At 38.3% G+C, this 24,618-nt stretch overlaps 1 protein-coding gene across 4 annotated transcripts in view; it reads right to left on the reverse strand.

The window, feature by feature from the left end:
* The window catches only part of PARD3B (par-3 family cell polarity regulator beta), a 1,152,049-nt gene that overhangs the window by 530,421 nt on the left and 597,010 nt on the right, over positions 1-24,618 (reverse strand). For all 4 annotated transcript variants that reach the window (XM_040228721.1, XM_040228723.1, XM_040228724.1 and 1 more), the window contains exon 5: positions 4,867-4,955. In XM_040228721.1, the coding sequence (XP_040084655.1) occupies positions 4,867-4,955 (89 nt within the window). The remainder of the gene's footprint in view (positions 1-4,866; positions 4,956-24,618) is intronic.

Consider the following 24,618-nt stretch of genomic DNA (forward strand, 5'->3'; position numbering starts at 1 on the left):
TATAAAAAGAAGTTGCAAAGCCTGGAGAAAATATATTACAGAAAGAAATAGAAAGCCTGACCTGCCTAACCTACTACAGATTAAGGAAAGGATGAGCCAGAAACATTAATAGACAGTGTATATGACTGAAATATACAAGGCATTGTGAGCTTTTGAGTAATAGAAAGTGGAACTAACAAGTGTTTATAAAGATGAAAAATAATAACCGTGAACAATTATTGGCTCCTGTAATCCCAGAGAGAGAAAATAAAATTGCCAGAGGAAAATGATAAAGTTGAAGCAAACATCCCCATTATGGAAATTGGAAGCAGGTCTCTATTGTTTCCTATTTACATGAAAATGACCTGAAACTAGATGTCAAATTAAGAGCTACAGCTGCTACAAATACTTTTCTACTCCAAATTGAAAATGGGGAAATTTTGGCTCCTTGCTGGAAAGTTGAGAACAGCATTAAGAACGCAAAGTGCCTGATGAATTCACTCTGCATGAAGTACTCCCTAAATTATCAGCAATCTAAAATAAATACATTAAATATATTCTCATCAGTGGATTAGGCTTATTTTTAATGTGTTTTCATTGCAAACCTATTATCATTAAGAACTGCAAAAAAGAGCCTGTTAGCTTCCAACATTTATGGAATATGATGGAATTTCAAAATTGATAATAAATTTCAAATGAGTTTTGCTCAGATATTGCTGATATATTTAAAATTTGTTCAGTCAAGCAGGTTATAACAGAACCCTAGAATAAAAGTTAGAAAAAAAATAAATTTTAGAGTGCTAGTATCATGGAATAAAATACATTCTCTATACTTCCTGTGTGAGCATAGACACTATATGAATATATGCGTATGAAATACTATTGAATATATATAGGTGAGCATTATAGGTCCTGAATATAAAATGTCTGGTGGGAAGAGAAGGCTCTGTACCTTTCAATGGACCATAAAGAAATAACTTTTATATAATAACAGATTTATAGTGCATTTTTAGGTATGTGAGGAACACTAAACCCAAAGCATTCACATTCTAGGGTTACTATAATGTTGCAAAGACTTTTAAAAACAGACTAAAACCTTGTTTAACCATTGAAACTTTATTATCTCTACCTTTTATATTTTTACAGTGTTGTACTTAGAGCATAATACAAATCTTAATAGATGCATTAAATATTCACATGCTGATAGCATCATATGTTTTATACAGAGGGTTTTGGAATATAAATGTTTAGTCTAGACAAGATTTTGGCTTAAAAAAATTAGGATGGCTTTATGGATTCTTTTTTTCTAGTTTGCAAGTATTTCTTTAGCCCACTCATAACCTCTCTTGTAAGACATAATAAATTCTATGTATCAGACTGATACCTACTCTTTAGTAATCATCAACCTTGCATTTTTACATTCACTTAAAAGCAAATCCTATAATTTGTTAAAGTAATCAATCTTATTTCAAAACACTAAAACTTTTTTGGGGGATGCAGTATTAAGGTTCATTTCAACTTTGTAAGATTCTCCTTTTCAGTATTTCAGAATAAACATTTATGTTCTCTTTATATGTGACAGTCACAATTATTTTGGCTGGCATAATATTTGATACATGTTAAATTACCATCACAAAAATATTACTATCCCCAAAAAAGGAGCATAAAAGACTTTCAGTTTTGTTGATTGTAATATGTAGATACTTAGCAAATTAGATCTATTAGTGCTATAGACAACCATTACAAGTTTTACAGACTATGTTTTACCAGATCTTTATAAATTGCTATCCATTATTTGTTTCAAGATGGTAAGGAAAGCCATATGAAAAAAGGAAACATCATAGACAAGTCTATGTTTTAAGTTTATTTTAAAAGGGGAAAAATAAAACCACTCAGTGTTATTTACACTCGGTGGTGTTCTATGGAAATCTCTGTATAAAGGCCCTCATGGAAGATAAACAAAGCAAGGAGGGCTAGACGCAGTTACCTGAATACACATCTCATAAAATGAGATTTTACTAAGATGTGAAAATACGCTATTAAAGTTATTTGTTAAAGCAGAATAGAGTTCAAGGACCAGTGAGCAGGGTATATACACATTTACTTATGTTTTGGAGGTGGACTGAAAATGGAAAATGTAGAGAATGAGGTGAGAAGGCTATTTGAGCAGTGGAAAGAAAAAAAGAGATTGGCAGGACTTATGAAAATGAAACAAAAAATGAACTCTAGGGCAAAGGAAAAAAAAATATTTCAGTTACAAAAAGAAAAGTTGGAAACGTTCAGTAAACTCAAAATAGCTAACTCTATAAACTTTCTAAGATCTACCAACACAAATGCAGATAGTCACCAAGCATTAGGTCAAATAGTGTTAAGCAAGTTACATGTTCTAAGGTCTGAGTGACAAAATTGATTTGAATAGTTACTGGAACCAGTGGCTACCTAGTGCTTCCCTGATAGCTCAGTTGGTAAAGAATCCTCCTGCCATGCGGGAAACCTGGGTTCGATCCCTGGGTTGGGAAGATCCCCTGGAGAAGGGAAAGGCTAGCGGCTCCAGTATTCTGGCCTGGAGAATTCCATGGACAGTGAATGGGGCTGCAAAGAGTCGGACACGACTGAGCGACTCTCACTTTCACTTTCATAAGTGAAAGTACAGAATCAGTGGCTTAAAATGAGTCTGTTGTGAATGGCTATGGCAAGAATTAGAAAGTGCTTCACTTGGTTCCTTCCAGAAGAAAGGCATGAAGCCTGAGAAAGAGAATACAACAGGGGCTGCAGATGAAAGGTTGTAAGTCTAACTTCTCCACAGAAGACAAATGGACAGTGTCTTTAAGATTAGTCAATCCAGTGATCGGCCACTAGTTTAAAGTAAGGAAGAGACAGAACTGAGGGCAGGAAGAGGGAGATGCTTTGTTTTGGAAGGAAATATTAACTTATGAAATTACAGAGAAAGTGCATCCTTCTGGTGGCTTTGAGACAGGTGTCTGAGTAAATCATTTAAACTAAGTACCAAAGTATGTTTCCTCATTTGAACAATGGAATTAAGATAAGTTCCTAATGGAGTTGTTGGCATTAAAGAAACAAAGAGAGAACATTATACAACTACATCATAAAGAATTCTCCCCTACAATTTAATCTCTAGGCTTCCTGCTGCAGTCACCTGCCCACCCCCTGCTTCCTGACCCCACCCTTAGTTTCCATTTCTTCTCCTCCTCCCTCCATTCAAGTCTTTAATGGAGTTTGCACTCACTCTGCTTTCTGAACTTGGCGACTTTTCCTACACTGGTGCTCACAACATGAAGTTTCCTAGTCTTGGTTAGGCAAAGTGAAATATAACACCCAGGAATCAGAGAAGGCACACACAACATGTAACACTAGAGTCAAAGGATTTGGAGACAAGAGTGGTGGGTGTAGACTGGGTCCCTAGAAGTTAATTGCTATGAACTACAATTCCTTAGCCTGCTAAAAGTGATAATAAAACTCATACAAAAGTCTGTTGGGATAATCAAATACATATTTTAATTAAATATTATTTTTTTAAAACCCTGTACTACATTCCTCTGCATCCCTTGTATCTAGAGAAAGCTTAGCTAATTTTTTCATGCAGCCATAAACCAAACAATTGTTCACTTTATAAATACTTAGTAGGGACTTTAGTAAACTTTCCAAAAAGCTAACATGTAAAGAAAAATGAAATTACAGGCAAACAGAATAAGAGTATTGCATTCATTATCTCTAACTCCAAAAATAATCTTATCAAGCATCTAAAAAGACAGAGCCCTAGAGATTTTCTACATCAAGTTTTTAATATTGTGCAACTCATTAATCAAAGAAACACAATCTAAATAAAGAATAACTGTCATATGGCCATAAATTATAAGCTTGAGGAAAATCTACACAGTAAAGCAGTGGGATAAAAGATGATCACACATTTTTTTTTTTCTTACATTAATTCCAGGTAACATGCTTGGCATTTATAACTAACTGGATTGAATGAAAGAAGTATGTTGACTAAATGAATGAATGAATGACCACCAATCTCAGAAGCATCACTTTCCAGTGTTAAAGTCAACAATCTATTAGACATGAAATTATTCATGCAAATTTTGAAGCAACTTTAAAAATGATGATGACAATGATGAAAATAAAGATGATGATGATGTTGAAATTGGTAACAGCAACAGGGCTTACTCTGCCTCAGGCACTGTTCACAGCACTTTATATCTATTAACTAACTTTGTCTTTAGGTGACAGTTTAGTTAACAGTTAACTCTGAAGAAAGGTTTTAGTATTATTTCCATTTTACGTAACAGAAACTAAGGCAAAGATTGATGAACAACTTGCCTAAGCTCCTAGAATAAGCTGCAGAGCTGGAATTTGAACCCAGGCAGTAGCTAGGGATGAACTAAAAATTATCACAGAGCAAAGCAAGTGCCCATAACCATGAGAACAACTGACTTTGTATAAAAATTACTTACATTAAAAACATAAAAATCTGGGTTGATAAGCTAGGTTCATTTTATATACATAGAGTAAATAGTGCAAGATTGTTAAAATACAGTGCAAAGTAGTATTCAAGGAGCTAATGTCAAAGTAGAACACCACACCACGATGAACTCTGAAATGGTCACTTTAAGCTGTAGCTCAAAGAGAAGAAAAACACAATTAAGAAATCTAGGTTGCAGAAAAAAGTTGGAAGGATTGAGGCTCATTTGTACATGTTTGTCAGGAATTTCTCATGTAAAAAAGAAAAGTAATTTAGCAATTAATTTTAGATTTAGGTTTCACTCAAGTATTCTTATCTTGATCTTTTCTGTAAAACAAAACAACTATGAATTAAAAAAAAACATTCAATTGAAATAAAATATTCTTATCACATAAATAGAATACCTCAATGCATCCATAGTTTTTGGTGATGTCAGTAGTTCTGTCTGCATGCCATTCATAACTTCTCCATCTTCTAATTCCTCTGTGGAATTCTGTAGTGAAACAAACCATAGGCATGTGGATGCTAGGCACATAGAACTGAAAATGTGAATAAAAAGTCTCAACGGGAGAGAATAAGTGGTTTTATTCTGGATATATACAGTGCACTCCAATTTCTTTGAAGGCTGGAAAAAGGTGTTAATCTTTTCAGTGTTTTCAATGTTCTTTTCCCTTCCGTTTGGTTTCTGTAATACTCACGTGGACCATTTACACAAGGCAGTATGTTAAGAGCTTTGGAATATATCATTTAGCTTCCTGCTACTCACCCATAAGCACTGGGGACTGAGTGTTTTAAATCAGCAAGGAAAAGGGGCACCAAAGGGAAGGTGCCACTGACAGGGGGTGATGTATTAGCTTTAATGTAATGTACTCGCTTGCACCCTCCTCAGTGACACAAAATATAAAGAAAGCAAAATCCATGAAAAAAAAATTTGCCTGGCAAGGTCACTTCTATCAAAAGTGTAGCAGGAAAAGTGCAAGATAAGAAATCTGGAGTTCTCACTTGTCTTAAGACTTTCATTCTGAGGATGCTCTTCAGCACAGAGAAACTAAAATTTACCATTTAACTTCTAAAATGGTTAACAGTCTTCTGCTACAGAGAAGGAAGAGAGTGAGAGAGGTCCTGCACTCCAGGACGGTGGCAAAATTGAACTGGATGTTACGCAGAGGACAGAATAGATTCTAGAAAGCCAGCCCACTTTAGAGTTTCATTTAAGTAAGACATTAGTTCTCTGTTACGCTTTGGAACTGAACTCTAACTAAAGAGTAATTTTGCAGACACACCGCTCTTCAGAATCCCAGCCACAGATAGCACATGTTAGGGACTTGAGTTTTAATGAACAATCACATGGAGCGTTCATGGGTGTAAAGATACAATTTCAATAAAAAAACACACAATAGATGAGTTAAAAGGTTGGACATAAAGGAATGAGGATAACATTTGGAAGAAAACAAGACCTGGAGGCACAAATCAAGCAGTGCATCACTATGAATTGATTTTTCTAAAAATGTATTTCATTTTTACATTGAAAACCAAAATCTCAAACTTAGGGGTTGAGAGTTTTGTGAAGGATTTGATCTGCACTAAATTTTTAAACATTTATTTGCTTTCTCCTCTTCATTAAGAAAGGAAAAAAATCCAAAAAATTAAAGGACACATTTTAGTTGAAGGTACCAAATCTTAAAAGATGAATGGTTTCAAAAGTTTTCAAACCTTTCACCTTATTATGAAATGCTTGATATATGTTTACATTGAAATGACACTGGATTGGGGAGGTTACAAAACACTTGAGTAGAATATATTTAATAAAATATATCATATCATTATTTGATATGACTAGAGCCCATATCAAAACATTTGATGACTGCATTTATGTCAATACCATTAACTTTCTCATCTGTCACAAGAGGGAGCTCTATAAAGGTGGAGGCTGTATCTAGTGCTCTCTATATTAAGCACACAATACACAGGATTCATTTAGTGAATGTTAATGAAGAAATAAGCTGAATGACACTGTATTAGTTTCCTAATGATCTGCAATAAGTTCAAAATTCAGTTCACTTCAGTTCAGTCGCTCAGTCATGTCCGACTCTTTGCGACTCCATGGACTGCAGTACGCCAGGCTTCCCTATCACAAAAATCCCAGAGCTGACTCAAACTCATGTCCATTGAGTTAGTTATGCCATCCAACCATCTCATCCTCTGATTCAGGACTGATTTCCTTTAACTGACTTTAATTTAATTTCCTGTAATTCCTTTAATTGATTTCCTTCAATTGACTGGTTGGATCTCCTTGGAGTCCAAGGGACTTTCAAGAGTCTTCTCCAACACCACAGTTCAAAAGCATCAATTCTTCGGCGCTCAGCTTTCTTTATGGTCCAACTCTCACATCAACACATGACTACTGGAAAAACCATAGACATACCTTTGACTAGACATACCTTTGTTGGCAAAGTAATGTCTCTGCTTTTTAATATACTGTCTAGGTTTGTCATAGCTTTTCTTCCAAGGAGTAAGTGTCCTTTAATTTCATGGCTGTATTCACCATCTGCAGTGATTTTGGAGCCTAAAAAAGTAAAAAGTCTCTCATTGTTTCCGTTGTTTCCCTTCTATTGACTGTGAAGTGATGGGACTGGATGCCATGATTTTTGTTTTCTGAATGTTGAGTTTTAAGCTGACCTTTTAAAAGCAAGAAGAGATAAGAAAGCCTTCTTCAGCGATCAATGCAAAGAAATAGAGGAAAACAACAGAATGGGAAAGACTAGAGATCTCTTCAAGAAAATTAGAGATACCAAGGGAACATTTCATGCAAAGATGGGCTCGATAAAGGACAGAAATGGTCTGGACCTAACAGAAGCAGAAGATATTAAGAAGAGGTAGCAAGAATACACAGAAGAACTGTACAAAAAAGATCTTCACGACCCAGATAATCATGATGATGTGATCACTAATCTAGAACCAGACATGTTGGAAAGTGAAGTTAAGTGGGCCTTAGAAAGCATCACTATGAACAAAGCTAGTGGAGGTGATGGAATTCAAATTCTGAAAGATGATGCTGTGAAAGTGCTGCACTCAATATGCCAGCAAATTTGGAAAACTCAACAGTGGCCACAGGACTGGAAAAGGTCAGTTTTCATTCCAATTCCAAAGAAAGGCAATGCAAAAGAATGCTCAAACTACTGCACAATTGTACTCATCTCACATGCTAGTAAAGCAATGCTCAAAATTCTCCAAGCCAGGCTTCAGCAATACGTGAACCGTGAACTTCCTGATGTTCAAGCTGGTTTTAGAAAAGGCAGAGGAACCAGAGATCAAATTGCCAACATTCTCTGGATCATGGAAAAAGCAAGAGAGTTCCAGAAAAACATCGATTTCTGCTTTATTGACTATGTCAAAGCCTTTGACTGTGTGAATCACAATAAACTGTGGAAAATTCTGAGAGAGATGGGAATACCAGACCACCTGACCTGCCTCTTGAGAAATCTGTATGCAGGTCAGGAAGCAACAGTTAGAACTGGACATGGAACAACAGACTGGTTCCAAATAGGAAAAGGAGTACGTCAAGGCTGTATATTGTCACCCTGCTTATTTCACTTCTATGCAGAGTGCATCATGAGAAACGCTGGACTGGAAGAAACACAAGCTGGAATCAAGATTGTCGGGAGAAATATCAATAACCTCAGATATGCAGATGACACCACCCTTATGGCAGAAAGTGAAGAGGAACTAAAAAGCCTCTTGATGAAACTGAAAGAGGAGAGTGAAAAAGTTGGCTTAAAGCTCAACATTCAGAAAACGAAGATCATGGCATCCGGTCCCATCACTTCATGGGAAATAGATGGGTAAACAGTGGAAACAGTGTCAGACTTTATTTCTGGGGGCTCCAAAATCACCGTAGATGGTGACTGCAGCCATGAAATTAAAAGATGCTTACTCCTTGGAAGAAAAGCTATGTCCAACCTAGATAGCATATTCAAAAGCAGAGACATTACTTTGCCGACTAAGGTCCACCTAGTCAAGGCTATGGTTTTCCCAGTGGTCATGTATGGATGTGAGAGTTGGACTGTGAAAAAGGCTGAGCACCAAAGAATTAATGCGTTTGAACTGTGGTGTTGGAGAAGACTCTTGAGGGTCCCTTGGACTTCAAGGAGATCCAACCAGTCCATTCTGAAGGAGATCAACCCTGGGATTTCTCTGGAAGGAATGATGCTAAAGCTGAAGTTCCAGTACTTTGGCTACCTCATGTGAAGAGTTGACTCATTGGAAAAGACTCTGATGCTGGGAGAGATTGGGGGCAGGAGGAGAATGGGATGACCGAGGATGAGATGGCTGGATGGCATCACGGACTCGATGGATTTGAGTCTGAGTGAACTCCGGGAGATGGTGATGGACAGGGTGGCCTGGCATGCTGCGATTCATGGGTCGCAAAGAGTCGGACACGACTGAGTGACTGAACTGAACTGAACTTTCACTCTCCTATTTCACTTTCATCAAGAGGCTCTTTAGTTCTTAGCATTCTGCCAAAAGGGTGGTGTTATCTGTGTATCTCCCACAGTGTCTGTGAGAGACTTAGAATTGACTTGGCTGGGCAGTTCTGGGATAGAATCTCTCACTGAGGTTGAATTTAGGTGTCAGCAGGGCTGCAATTACAGTCATCTAAAGACTTGACTTGGAGAAGGCAATGGCAACCCACTCCAGTACTCTTGCCTGGGAAATCCCATGGGTGAAGGAGCCTTGTAGGGTGCAGTCCATGCAGTTGCTAAGAGTCGGACACGACTAAGGGACTTCACTTTCACTTTTGACTTTCATGCATTGGAGAAGGAAATGGCAACCCATTCCAGTGTTCTCGCCTGGAGAATCCCAGGTATGGGGGAGCCTGGTGGGCTGCCGTCTATGGGGTTGCACAGAGTTGGACACGACTGAAGTGACTTAGCAGCAGCAGCAAAGGCTTGACTGGAGTTTTAAGAGCCAAGATAAAGAATCTGCCTGCCATGTGGGAGACCAGGGTTGGATCCCTAGGTTGGGAAGATCCCCTGGAGAAGGAAATGGCAACCCACTCCAGTATTCTTGCCTGAAGAATCATATGGACCAAGGAGCCTAGTAGGTTATAGTACATGGGCTCACAAAGAGTCAGAAACAACTAAGTGACTAACTCTTTCACTCTCATTTATTTTTTCTTTATAAAAGCTTTATTAAGATATGATATACATAACATTAAATTCACCCTTTTAAAATAGTACAATCCAGTCCTTTTAAACTTATTCACAGAGTTTTGCAACCATTGCCAATATCTAATTTTAGAATAATTTGAAAATTCCACAAAATAAACTCATACTCATTAGCCAGAACAGCGCATCCTTTCTGCTTACCAGAGCCCATTGCAATCCTTAAGCTACTGTCTGTCACTAAGGATTTATCAGTTCTGAACAATTTTTTATAAACAGAATCATAAGATATGTGACTTCCATCATTTAGCATGATGTCCTTAAAACCCTCCATGTTGTGGCATGTATCAATATTTCATCCCCTTTTTTGGTTAAGTAATATTCCACTGTATGTATGTAGCACATTGTGTCTACTCATTCATTACTCGATGGGCATTTGAGTTGCACTCATCTCTCATGCTAGCAAAGCAATGCTCAAAATTCTCCAAGCCAGTCTTCAACAGTATGTGAACCATGAACTTTCAGATGTTCAAGGTGGATTTAGAAAAGGCAGAGAAAAGAGATCACATTGCCAACACCTGTCAGATCATCAAAAAAGCAAGAGAGTTCCAGAAAAACATATGCTTTATTGACTATGCCAAAGCCTTTGAGTGGATCACAACAAACTGTGGAAAATTCTTAAAGACATGGGAATACCAGACCACCTGACCTACCTCCTGAGAAATCTGTATGTAGGTCAAGAAACAACAGCTAGAACTGGACATGAATAACAGATTGGTTCCATATCGGGAAAGGAGTACATCAAATCTGTATACTGTCACCCTACTTATTTAACTTATATGTGGAGTAAATCATGCAAAATTCTGGGCTGGATGAAGCACAAGCTGGAATCAAGATTGCTGGGAGAAACAGCAATAACTTCAGGTACGCAGATGAAACCACCCTTATGGCAGAAAGCAATGAAGAACTAGAGAGACTCTTGATGACGGTAAAAGAGGAGAGTGAAAAAGCTAGCTTAACACTCAATATTCACAAGACTAAGATCATGGTATCCAGTCCCATCACTTCAGAGCAAATAGATGAGGAAACAACGGAAACAGTGAGAGATTTTATTTTTTCGGGCTCCAAAATCACTGTAGATGTTGACTCCAACCATGAAATTAAAAGACACTTGCTCCTTGGAAGAAAAGCTATGACCAACTTAGACAGCATATTAAAAAGTAGAGACATTACTTTGCCAACAAAGGTCCATATGGTCAAAGCTATGGTTTTTCCAGTAGTGAGAGCTGGACTATAAAGAAAGCTGAGTGCCGAAGAATTGATGCTTTTGGTGTTGGAGAAGACTCTTGAGAGTCCCTTGGACTTCAAGGAGATCAAACCAGCCCATCCTAAAGGAAATCAGTCCTGAATATTCACTGGAAGGACTGATGCTGAAGCTGAAGCTCCAGTACTTTGGCCACCTGATGCAAAGAACTGACTCATTGGAAAAGATGCTGATGCTGGGAAAGATTGAAGGCAGGAGAAGTAGGGGACGACAGAAGATGAGATGGTTGGATGGCATCACCAACTGGATGGACATGAGTTTGAGCAAGCTCTAGGAATTGGTGATGGACAGGGAAGCCTGGCATGCTGCAGTCCATGGGGTGGCAAAGAGTCAGACACAACTGCACAATTGAACTGAACTGATTTCAGTTGTTTCCACACTTGCTTATGATTATGAATTATGTTGCTGTGACAATTTGAAATAGTGTTCAACTCTGAAATAATGCTAAGAATGAGAAGATCTTGTGAATGCCAATATGTTTCATTTCTCTCAGGTATATACTAAGGAGTGGAATTGTTGGGTCAGATAGTAACTAAATGCTTAACATTTTGAGGACAACTATAGTATTTATAAAATATCTGCACAATTTTGGATTCCCATCAGTAATATCTGAGGGTTCCAAATTCTCCAAATCCTTGCCAACACTTGTTGCTTTCCTTTAAAAAAAAATTAGCCATCATAGTGGGTGTTGAAGTTTTTGTTCGTGTATACCTAAAAACTAATGATTTTCATTTCTCTAATGATAAATGATGGTGAGCATCTTTGCACATGACTGTAAGACATTTGTGTATCTTCTTTGAGGAAATGCCTAGTTATTTGTATATTTATTGTTGAATTGTAAGATTTTTCTAAATATTCTGTGTACAAATTCCTTGAAAAGAAAGCAAAAGTTAAATATTAGTCACTCAGTTCTGTCTGATTCTTTGCAACCCCATGGACTGTAGCTCACCAGGCTCCTCTGTCCATGGAATTTTCTAGGCAAGAATATCGGAGTGGGTTGCTATTCCCTTCTCCAGGGGATCTTCCCAACCCAGTGATGGAACCTGGGTCTCCTGCCATTGCAGGCTGATTCCTTACCATCTGACCCACCAGGGAAGCCAGATATCCAAAATTACTCCCATTCTATACGCTCTGACTTCACTTTCTTGATGGCCCCTTTGAAGCACAAAAGTTTAGAATTTTATTAAGTGTAATTTACGTTTTCTTCTGTTACTGTGTTTGGTGTTGTATCTAAGAAATTGCACCTAATTCAAGGTCACAAAGATTTATTCCTGTATTTTTTCCTAAGAGTTTTGTAGTGTTAGCTCTTGTTTGTAGGTCTATTACCATTTTAATTTAATTTTCATACATGGTGTGAGGTAGGGGATACAATTTCTTCTTTGCATGAAGATATTAAGTTATGCCAGCATTAGCTGTATTAATGCCCTTATCAAAACTCATTTGACCAAAAATGCATGGTTGATTTCTTGACTCTCAACTTTATCCCATTGATCTGTAGTCTATGTCAGTACTACATAGTCTTGCATACTGTAGCTTTGTACTAAATTCTGGCTTTTTAAAAAATGTTTGTTTTGACTATTCTGGGTGTCTTGTCTTTTCATATGAATTTTAGATTCTGAGCATCATCTTTGTTTTTTGGCAAAAATGCCAGCTGGGTTTTGGACCTGTAGCTCAATTTAGAGAGTATTGCCATCTTAAAATGAAGTCTAATCTATCAACAGTTAACAGTGGCAGTTATTAAAATAAATATTCACTTTGGCTTTGTAATTCTATATAAACATATATCCTCAGAATATCAATGGAAAAACTGGGATGTTTGTAATATGGTTTTAACTATTTTTGACTCTTTGCTCCTATATAATTTTCTTGTTGATCCCATGCCAAGGTAAGAAAATAACATATTTTCCGGTTCAAATCAACATTCTGCAAGGTTCAAAGGACTTTTTTCTAGTTTTACTTAGATAGTAAGTAAAGGTTTTATTTATGTCAACAAAGTACTTAATGCCCCAAGTATATGAAAATGTCAGTTAGAATTTGAAAGCAATATTGGGCCAATTGCAATATGATAATCTGCTCAAGGGTAATTCTGAACTGACTACAGTTTTATAGCAATCACGTCAATCACTACAGACTTAAGGAACAACATTCACAGACATATGTCTAAGACAAGAGTTCTACTGTTTTAAAAGTAGCAGCAAAAACTCTGCCTGGCCACAGCTATCAAGAAGATAGTAATTATAGTTTATCATCTCAACTAACAGGCAGTGCTTGTCACTTGCCAAAATCATTTCTACATATTGCAGTGGAAGAATTCTTTCATATTCTCTAGAGATGGGACCAGCAGACAGATGCTTAGGGCATCCTATAAGGAAACAAAGCCAGTTTCAAACAGCTTATTTCTTGACAGGGTCTATAAAGTCATTTTTTTTTTAATTACCAAATGAATAACAAGCAATGACTTAAGAGCACTTAGACTTTTCCTACACTAAATAACATAATGAAATGAAGAGTCACAAAATCACACATTTAAAATTGAAAGTGATATATTTTTTTTTCCTCACAGCTTATTTGAATAACTTCGAGACAAATCTGTAAAATCATGACTTTTAAATTTGGAAATAAAGGGGCAAAATAATCTGATGATGAACAGCTAGGGAATAAACAATGAGTGTTGAATAGCCACTATATTTCTTCAACTTCAGGCTTGAGAAATTTTAATTATGTGACTTCAAATCCTCAAACTTGCCTCCAGAAAACACAATGGTTTGCGAAGCTCTACACTTAATCTTATTGGTAAAATGATTATAATATTTATTTTTCATGTTAAAATAGATATGATCAGTGGCATTATAAGGGAATAAAGCTATGTTGAAATTTACCCGATCTCTTTCTTTTGTTCACATTACAATCCTTTGCTCCCTCATACAGTTTAGAAGGAGGTTTTGTCTTGCTAACCAGGCAAAGACCTTTAAGAAGTGTGTCCTTTACTTGATTATCAGAGCAGGGAACGTATCATATGTGGCTCTCACAACAGACAAGTTTAATTAGTACAATTTTTAAAAAGCGAACATTTTTAGCAACACTTTCAGGATCACAGGAGCATTTCTGACAGCCAGAATGAGCTGGATTTAAACATCACTGTGCTATTTTTAACTTTAAAATCAACACTTACATAAATATTCCCAAACCAATTAGCAGCAGCTGGAAAGTAAAGGTGTTTACTTTACTTAGCACCAGTGTTCACGATGGCGAGTGCTCACAGGCTGTGCAGAAGGGGCCATGTACCAGGCGGAACACTCCTCTCTCCAGGGTGATCCTGGTGTTGGCACCAGGCTACCCTTTAGCTGTTCATGGTGGGCAGAAATCACTGATTTCATACAGGAAAGTGAATTCATGATGTAGCCTCATTAAGATATACATCTCCAAATAAACTTAACATTCTTGATAAAACTTTTTGGAAGAAAATGTTACCCACATTCTCATCGCTTCTCCCTAGTCAACCACAGCTATAAAACAATATTAAAAACAGCTTTATAGCTCAGCTTTTCATCTCTCAGATGAGAACTGAAATAGATGTCTCATAATCTATAGATGGCTTCCTTTGACTTACAGGTGAGAATATATGGCCTTGATTTTTGCCCCCCCCCCCCGCCATGCATTTTAACCACATATGAAACCATTTGCCCACAAAATTTTAACTGCAGTTATCCAAAGCTCAGTGTATTTTATAACAAGATTTGCATTCTGAAAAGCCAACTGCAAGTTTCTTTTGAAATTGCACATGAATTTTAGAGAGTAATAGAAAAATTATACAGAGAAGATTTGAATGCCAGGTTACGTGCCTGGTGCTCATACATAAACATCATGTAAATTTTAAAATTAAACTTCTGGGCATAATTTCAGAATATTTGTTTTGACTTTTTAGAACAAGAATATCTGTGCTAGAGTAAAAACAAGTTGTATTTGATACGCACACATATGAGATGAACATGCATTTTGGTAGTCAAACACTGTTACTGAAGCTTGACCTAATCCATTTTCTTCATGCCTTAGGCAATGCCTTGCCATGGGAAATATCTCAGCTGACTTCATAGATCCCACCCCAAAATATTTCAGTTCTAGCAATTTAATATACCTGCATATAAATAATACATGTGTTTATTCATTCTATATGTAAAACAAATGCAAATATTATATACAATGTATATTAGACTGTATACCCATATATATGCATATTAATAGAAACTGGCACTGTCTTATAGTAAGTAGTATAGATCTTCAGAAATCCTAGACAACATTAAGAAAGCCCTGGAAAGAATGGTGTTGACAAGTTAGTCTAGTCCACTCATTTTATTGCTAAGAAACTGAGACCCAGAAGGATGAAGTGGCAAGTATTTCAACTTAACTGTACTAAGGGTAGAGGCAGAATCCAGGATTCTTGATTCGTAATTCAGTGCTCTTTCTGTGTAACATGGTAAATAGTTGTTGACTTAATGAATGCTGCTCTTAGTATTCATTCTTTTTCCGTTTTTGTTTCAATGACTTAAACAAAAACTCTAATAATGTCTTGGATATACTTCACCCATCTTTCAAAGATCTCACAACATTTTTTGTAGAACCAGAGGCATATTGACGACAACCCTAAATAATTTGTAGGCATTCCTATCCAATTCTATACATGGGCATATTTAAGGGGAAAAAGCTTAATGTCTTGTTCAAAGTGAAACTAAGGGTCAAAAAAAGAACCAAGAATATTTAGAACTCACATGTCCTAAGATTGAAGTTTGTAGGCAAGCATGCTAAACATATTTACCTTGTGATGTCTCTTAGCTGCTGATTTTAGACAAATGTTATGAGCAAACAATATTATGAAGCAAAAAAAAGGAGTTTATGTGAAAAACTGTCAAGCATTTCATTAATCTAGAGATGAGCTCTAATAACTGCATTTTAAGATAAAGTTATTTTTTGAGAACACAATTAAAGTAAATCAATCTACTAACTAATCTCAAAGCTTTGGCTTCTGAGGTACATGTGCACAGATATACATATATATATACACTCACTGCTAAGCAACAGGAGTTACCTTAATGCTCATAGGGTAAACACTAGACTGAGTTTAAACAATTCTGGATTTTGTACAACACAATGATGTGCTAAGTCGCTGCAGTAGTGTCCAACTCTTTGTGACCCCATGGACTTAGCCCATCAGTCTCTTCTGTCCATGGGATTCTCCATGCAAGAATACTGGAGGGGGTTGCCATGCCTGCCTCAAGGGCATCTTCCCGACCCAGGGATGGAACCTGAGTCTCCTCCGTCTCCTGCTTTGGCAGGCAGTTTACCACTAGTACCACCTGGGAAGCCCGGGTGAATACAATTCGCTGGAAGTCAATGGTATTCCAGCTGGCCGTCTCATGCAGTTGTGATACGTGAGATGACGCACTGCATGGGTGCATTCCCATTGACTCTCCGCACATTCAGAGTTAGTCACACTTTCTCCTCATCTGGCTTGTGTTCAAGAGATACTGCCTGGTTTTAATTGCTTTAATGAAAGTAAGACAGATCAAATAATTTATTATAGTAAAATTAAGCTCTGCTCTGAAACAAAGGAGACATAGGTTCCAATAGAAGTTCTCTCATAGTTTTGACTGGTGATGTCACCTAATCTCCTGGCCCTCTCCTTTATTATCTGTAAAATAAAGATAAGAGGATTTCTAAGGTCTATTCCAGGTACAAAATATCCCAGAACTTAGTAAAGGGACACCAAGTAGTTCTCACTGAAGAAAAATTAAAAAATATTTCAACAGATAAAATAAGGGGTGATTATTCATTTGAACAAATTTATTCGGAAAGCTTCCCTTGAGAAGCAACCCTCAAGGAGACATTACATACTTTCTTCACATACTGATTCTGAATAACTTTCAGGGGACAAATATATGACATGAGGTAAAGTCTACTTAAAATAAAACTAAAATGCTCCCTCCATACCTCATTCTCTTTATCTTCTTCTATGATTTTTTTTCTGGCTATTCCCTTTCCTCCTTACCATTAACAACTAGCAGAATTAAGAGTTCATTGTTAAGATTTTCCAGGATTCTGACTTAGATTTGAGAAGATAATTTAAAAAAAAAATTTTTAAGGCGTAACTTACACATTTTACCTGCTGGGATTTTGTTATTGTTGTTCATTTGTATTTTGTTTGTTTATTATTTTACAAAACTATATGGTGACCATGACTAAATCTGACATCAGGCAGTTAAAACACACTATTATACTTAAAAAAAAAAAAAAGTGGGCGGAGGAGAGGAATCGTGTTCTGTTTGTGAGATCTGAGTTGACCAGCCAGGTTGATCAGTCTTATTTAGGTATCAAAAAAGAAAATCATTACTGATGTCAAGATCAGCATCTGTTGATTTTTCAACCTAATGCCAACACCTATGGCTGTGCTGCTTCCCATGCAAATATATTCATTGAAAAGGCTGCTTGAAAAACCTTAGAACTGTGAAAGTTCATAAGTTCAACAAGGCAATCCTGCAACCAGTTTTAAGATCCACTGTTTCTTACTCAAACTTAAATAACACATTCCAAAAGTGATAAAAAGAAAACTGGAAAACACACACACGTGCATATATATATTTCAAATATAAGACTGACACAAACATGATTATAATGATCGCTTCAGTTTATAATTGGGCTTCCCTTGTAGCTCTGCTGGTAAAGAATTTGCCTGCAATGCAGGAGACCTGGGTTCGATCCCTGGGTTAGGAAGATCCCCTGGAGAAGGGAAAGGCTACCCACTCCAGTGTTTTGGCCTGGAGAATTCCATGGACTGTGTAGTCCATGGGGTTGCAAAGAGTTGGACACGACTGAGTGACTTTCACTTTCAGTTTATAATTGGATTACTTCCACAACTCAGTTACAACTAATTTCCCCCTAGTTTTCTGTATTATTGAATCCATCAAAACCTCTTGAGTCAAATGCTTAGGTACACTAAGACAGTGCTGTTTACTCATGAAAAGCTGAAGATCTTGAACAATACAGCACACTCTCCCATGAAGGTCTGCTTCAGATCATGCTCTCATCATAAAACAAGATCGAAGTTATTATAAATATCTGCTTCTCTTCCATTTAATCTCTCTCTTGAAACTATAGCACCTTCTCAAATATTTAAAGTACAAATCCGTCCAAATGGACAGTTTGATGGCACTAGGGTTTCATTTGTAACTACAAACCATCACCTACAGCTGGCAAATATAAAAAGACTTGAGGGAGTTGGGATAATTCAGCAATTACAAAAAATTCTAGCTTAACTGTTTTTCTTGTGGCTGAAATATATTTCAATCAAGGTTGATTCTAGTAAATGTACCTTATGCAATGAAGCAAAGCTACATAAATTCCAGGCTTGGTTAGGAGAGTGTAAAGATAAAAGAACATATTATTAAAGGAATATTTTTTCATCTGCACATGCATTTCACTAATGCCAGTACAGGCACACTCCTCTGCCAGTCTGCATTACAAGTCTTTCCCATGAAAATAGGCTGCAGAAAATGTTGAATCCACAACCAAGTCCCTGGAGACTTGTTTTAGGAGGTAGGTAGTAGTAGTGTTAGTCTCTCAGTCATGGCTGACTCTTTGCCACTCCTGCCAGGCTCCTCTGTCCATGGGATTCTTCAGGCAAGAATAATGGAGTGGATTGCCATTCCCTTCTCCAGAGGATCTTCCCTACCCAGGGATCGAACCTGGGCCTTCTGCACTCCAGGTAGATTCTTACCATCTGAACTACAGGAAAGAGGTGGGGAGAGGGATAAAAGCACAGGGATTTGCATGTATACTTTGTTTAGTAAGAACTTTCCCCCAAATTCTCAAAACGTAGCAAGTCAAAGTTCTGTGTTGAAAAATCTTTTACAATTATCAGATGGAAAACTAAGTTTACAACTTATCTTGGTCCATGAATAAGGCATGTTCAAGGACACTTTTTTTTTTTTCCCAAAAGTCTTTAACATGCCTCCTAAGTCTTTATCTTTCTATAGACATCTCACTCTCTTCTCATCTAGCCCCTCATCAAAGTCCCCCCCGACTGCCATGTGAACTGGTTTCTCTCCTATGACCTCCATATATCTTTCCACACAATCATTTCCCATTCACTTTGCCATTCTTGCATTTCACTTTTGTGACACTTTTGTTGGAAGCCTTTGGTTTCAAAAACTATCTCACTAGCTTGTAAGACCTCCTGAAAATAAACAATGTGGGGAAGGATTTTTCTCAGACAACCTAAGATGCCCTTGAAGCAATCCTTACCATAACGTGTGTGAAGGATGAAGAACAGCAGGACAGACAGCAGTCCTGGACAGAGAGAAGAAGTGGGGTAATCTGGAGTAGAATGCAACATCTTGGGTTTTAACAGCATGTAGAAGCGGCTCTAACTTGTGTGGGGGTATGACCCACGAAGCATAGCCATAGTCATGGGCAGCAGTCTGCAAAAGGTTTGTTTTATATTTTGTGCTTTTAGGTGTGGAGACACAACAGAGACTTGGAAGAGATGCTGCAGAAGTTGTTGTTCAGTTGCTACGTCATGCCCAACAATTTGAGACCTGGCAGAGTAGCCTGCCAGGCTTCTCTGTCCTCTACTATCTTCTGGAGTTTGCTTAAACTCAGGTCCATTGAGTCAGTGATGCTATCTAACCGTCTCATCCTCTGCTGCTTCCTTCTCCTTTTGCCTTCAATCTTTCTCAGCAGAAGAAAGCTGCAGAAGTAGCTATAACCAAACCAGAACCTCCTCAAGTCATGTGAGGAAACCAACATACATTTCTATTCGAATACAAATGTCTTCTACTTAAAACTGCTTACAGACTTTGAGGAGTGGGTGGAAACCACTGTCTTGATTAAGAACATTTCACCGACTGAGCCATTAATAGCTGTCTAGACCACTGCTTGCCTGGCAAACCTCCATCCATCCTTGAAAATCCTCTAGTAGAGTGGCCGCTCTTCCCTAGAACACTGTGCACAGACTTAGTCTCCCTCCTCAGGCCACCTGTGTGCCACACAGACGCTCTACAGCGGCATTCATCTCAGGGCAAGTGATGGCTCCTGTACAGGTCTGTCTCCCTTATTGAGATGAGGAATGTGGAAGGTGTCTTCTCCATCTTTGTATACCTATCACCTAGCACAGGACTGAAATATGACAAATATTCCACTTCAGAGAGGAATTCACTGGAATAAGAAACCATTTCCCTAGAAATTCTTTCCCTTAACGGCTCTTAGGGAACATTTGGTAGACAAAATATATATGTGTGTGTGTGTGTGTGTGTGTGTGTGTGTGTTAGTTGCTTAGTTGTGTCCGACTTTTTGCACCCTCTTTTGGCAACCCACTCCAGTACTCTTGACTGGAAAATCCCATGGGCAGAGGAGCCTGGTAGGTTGCAGTCCATGGGGTCGCCACAAGTCGGACACAACTGAGCGACTTCACTTTCACTTTTCACTTTCCTGCATTGGAGAAGGAAATGGCAACCCACTCCAGTGTTCTTGCCTGGAGAATCCCAGGGACGGGGGAGCCTGGTGGGCTGCCGTCTATGGGGTCGCACAGAGGCGGACATGAACATGACTGAAGCAACTTAGCAGCAGCAGCAGCAGCAGCAGACTGCAGCCCACCAGGCTCCTCCATCCATGGGGTTCTCCAGGCAAAAACACTGGAGTGGGTTGCCATTTCCTTCTCCAAAAGAAACTATAGAAAGAAAGAAAGAAAGAAAGAAAGAAAGAAAGTGAAGTCGCTCAGTGGTGTCCGACTCTTTGCGACCCCATGTGAAACCACTTCCTCAGGAGTCCTCTGAAGCAGGACATGATCATTTTCTTCATGCTGCCAAACCGCATCCTAGAGTTGCTTCTAGATAGAAAAGCAATGCTTCCTCCTTTGGAAACTGCCACAGCATCTGCTTCCCTATCCCCTGCTCACTGCCTTCAGCCACCAATCTCCAGGCTGGTCCTCCATCCTTTCCTCTTGCCCCATCATGTCACTTCATATAACTTTTCCTCTCTATGCTGCATCTCTCACTCTCATCCCAGCTGACTCCCTTTACACCTTGACTTTACTCAGTACCTTCGTGCTTCTGTTTCAGAAACTAACCAAAAGCAAATGCAAACATAAGCAGCTAAGGAAGGGTTCTAAGCTAAGTCCTTATTATTTGCCAAAGAGATGTTCTTGAGAATCAAAATATACTAAACGATATGGTTGCCCAGGACTAGTGAACCCATGGAGAAAATGGTAATAATTCAGTTCACAAACAGTTATTTAAGTCCCCTTTGTTCCAGGCACTGTGTCAAGTACCAGGGGTAAAATATATATTCTTCACCTTAAAGAGCTTATTCTGCAGAAGGAAGAACAGAGAGGCTGGAGAGGAGTTGATAGTGACTGTTTTTGGCACTGTTCCCTTTTACATGCTCCATAATTGAACTCCACTGAACACCAGACAGATCCCAATTGGGCTGCTAGTCTTTCTCCAACCTCAGCCCCATTCCATGTTCAATAGCAGGTATAAGCCAACAGACTAACAGAAATTAGCTATGCTCCATCTAAAACCATGTTTCTAAAACTTTTTGATCATTTGTGACCAAGTCACAGTCACCTACAAAACTAATGACAATAATGGTTCCCCTCCCAGTATAGATGTATACATGCACACACATACAGAATTCTGCACAAAACGTCCAGGCTTTCTACATTCCTGTCTTGATATGATCTCAAGGTTAAGAACTGATATTCAGCTGTTAATCCAAGCCCATATCTTTGACAGAATCATAAGAGATTGGTCCCACAGAAATGATAATACATATTTTCACAGACACATCTTTAAACAGTGATTGCTATGTATAAGGGACAATAACTGAATAGGGAAGGACATGGCTGCTACAGACAGAAAACCAGAGTGGACGTAGGGGGATATATTACCAACCACACTGCTTATCACTTTCCTGAGATCCTCCAGGGAGGGGAGAGCTGCAGTACAGACATCCCTTCAAAATCTGTCAGCAAATACTGTGATCTTTTCTGAAGCCTCCTTGACAAGCTAAGTCAGTCCTACACATGAACTTCTTAGTCACATTGTGCTGTGGCAAAATCACAAATTATCACATGCTCTGGCCCTTTGGCTTACATGCAGTATGTACGAAATTTCAAATGCTGAATGTGTGAGTGCTAAAGGTCCAATGTTCCTGACGAGTACTAGTTAATTTGTCGTCTATTCTGGGACTGACAAGTTTCAGCCTCTCAGCTTAAATCTCTTCCTCCAACCTCTGATCCAGAAAATTACTACAAGTATGGGGCAAGGTTACATTCTAATTAGATTTCTTAATTCACATTCTTAAAACTGCTCATATTAGATGGTGATTATTTAATCCAAACGTCATCTCGGGATTAATCTTTTAAACCCATTCAGATTCACCAAATGGGCATAGTTAGTGGAGCAATTCTGCAGGATGAGAAATTTAAGCAATGAAAACTGCTAGAGGATGAACTGTTAGATCACTTAAAAGTTCTGATTCCTCTAACAGAAGAGCCATAAACCACTTTCATAAAGTTTTTCCCCAAGTCACAGGAAAGACTGGCGTGCTGCAGTCCAGGGGGTCCCAAAGAGTCAGACATGACTGAGTGACTGAACTGAAGACAAAGGACAATTCTTTCAGCACAGCATGAGAATCACTACCAACCCTCCCACCTCTGCATTCACTAGGCTTCAAGAACACGGTACACAGGCTCAGGAAACACTGTATGATAAATGTCACCTGAAATCCTCATGAAGCTGACATGGCTCCCATCATACAAAGTTGGAAGAAAACAAGCCAGTCAGTTCATGTTGGTCTCTATTTGATTTTTATTCAGGTCTGTTGCTCAGTTGTGTCCGACTCTTTACCACCCCATGGACTGCAGCATGCCAGGCTTCATTGTCTATCACCAACTCCCAGAGATTGCTCAAACTCACGTGCATCGAGTCAGTGATGCCATTCAACCATCTCATCCTCTGTCGTCCTCTTCTTTTGACTTCAATCTTTCTCAGCATTAGGGTCTTTTCCAATGAGTCAGTTATTTGCATATGGCAGTGAAAGTACTGGAGTTTCAGTTTCAGCATCAGTCCTTCCAATGAATATTCAGGACTGATTTCCTTTAGGATTGACTGCTTTGAAATCCTTGCAGTCTGAGGGACTCTCAAGAGTTTTTTCCAGCACCACAATTCAAAAGCATCAATTCTTCAGTGCTTAGCTTTCTTTATAGTCCATCTCTCATCTCTACATGACTACCAGAAAAACCATAGCTTTGACTAGATGTTTGGCATCTTGTTTGGCAGAGTAACGTCTCTACTTTTTCTTATGTTGTCTGGGTTGGTCATAGCTTTTCTTTCAAGGAGCAAGCATTTCTCAGTATCATGGCTGCAGCCACCATCTGCAGTGATTTTGAAGCCCCCCAAAATTAAGTCTGCTACTGCTACCACTGTTTCCCCATCTATTTGCCATGAAGTGATGGGACCAAATGCCATGATCTTAGTTTTCTGAACGTTGAGCTTTAAGCCAACTTTTTCACTCTCATCAAGAGGCTCCTTAGTTGTTCTTCACTTTCTGCCATAAGTGTGGTATCATTTGCATATCTGAGGTTATTGTTATTTCTCCTGGCAACCTTGATTCCAGCTCGTGCTTTATCCAGCAAGGTATTTCTCAAGATATACTCTGCATATAAGTTAAATAAGTAGGGTGACAATATACAGACTTGATGTATTCCTTTCCTAATTTGGAACCAGTCTGTTGTTCCATGTCCAGTTCTAACTGTTGCTTCCTGACTTGCATACAGATTTCTCAGGAGGCAGGTCAGGTGGTCTGGTATTCCCATTTCTTTCAGAATTTTCCACAGTCTGTTGTGATCCACACAGTCAAAGACTTTGGTATAGTCAATAAAGCAAAAGTAGATGCTTTTCTGGAACTCTCTTGCTGTTTCTATGATCCCACAGATGTTGACAATTTGATCTCTGGTTTCTGTGGCTTTTCTAAATGCATCTTGAACATCTGGAAGTTCACAGTTCACATACTGTGGAAGCCTGGCTTGGAGAACTGTAAGCATTACTTTGCTAGCATGTGAGATGAGTGTTATTGTGCAGTAGTTGGAACATTCTTTGGCATTGCCCTTCTTTTGGATTAGAATGGAAACTGATATTTTCCAGTCCTGTGGCCACTGCTGAGTTTTCCAAATTTGCTGACATATTGAGTGCAGGACTTTCACAGCATCATCTTTTAGGATTTGAAATAGCTCAGCTGAAATTCCATTACCTCCACTAGCTTTGTTCATAGTGATGCTTCCTAAAGCCCACTTGACTTCACATTTCAGGATGTCTGGGTCTAGGTGAGTGATCACACCATTGTGGCTATCTGGTTCATGAAGATCTTTTTTGTATAGTTCTTCTGTGTATTGTTGACACCTCTTCTTAATATCATCTGTTTGTGTTAGGTCCATACCATTTCTGTCCTTTCTTGTGTCCATCTTTGCATGAAATATTTCCTTGGTATCTCTAATTTTCTTAAAGAGGTCTCTATTCTTCCCCATTCCATTGTTTTCCTCTATTTCTTTGCACTGATCCTGAGGAAGGCTTTCTTATCTCTCCATGCTATTCTTTGGAACACTTCATTCAAATGGG

The sequence above is a fragment of the Oryx dammah genome, unplaced genomic scaffold (assembly GCF_014754425.2).
Source record: "Oryx dammah isolate SB20612 unplaced genomic scaffold, SCBI_Odam_1.1 HiC_scaffold_27, whole genome shotgun sequence".
NCBI classification, from domain to species: domain Eukaryota; kingdom Metazoa; phylum Chordata; class Mammalia; order Artiodactyla; family Bovidae; genus Oryx; species Oryx dammah.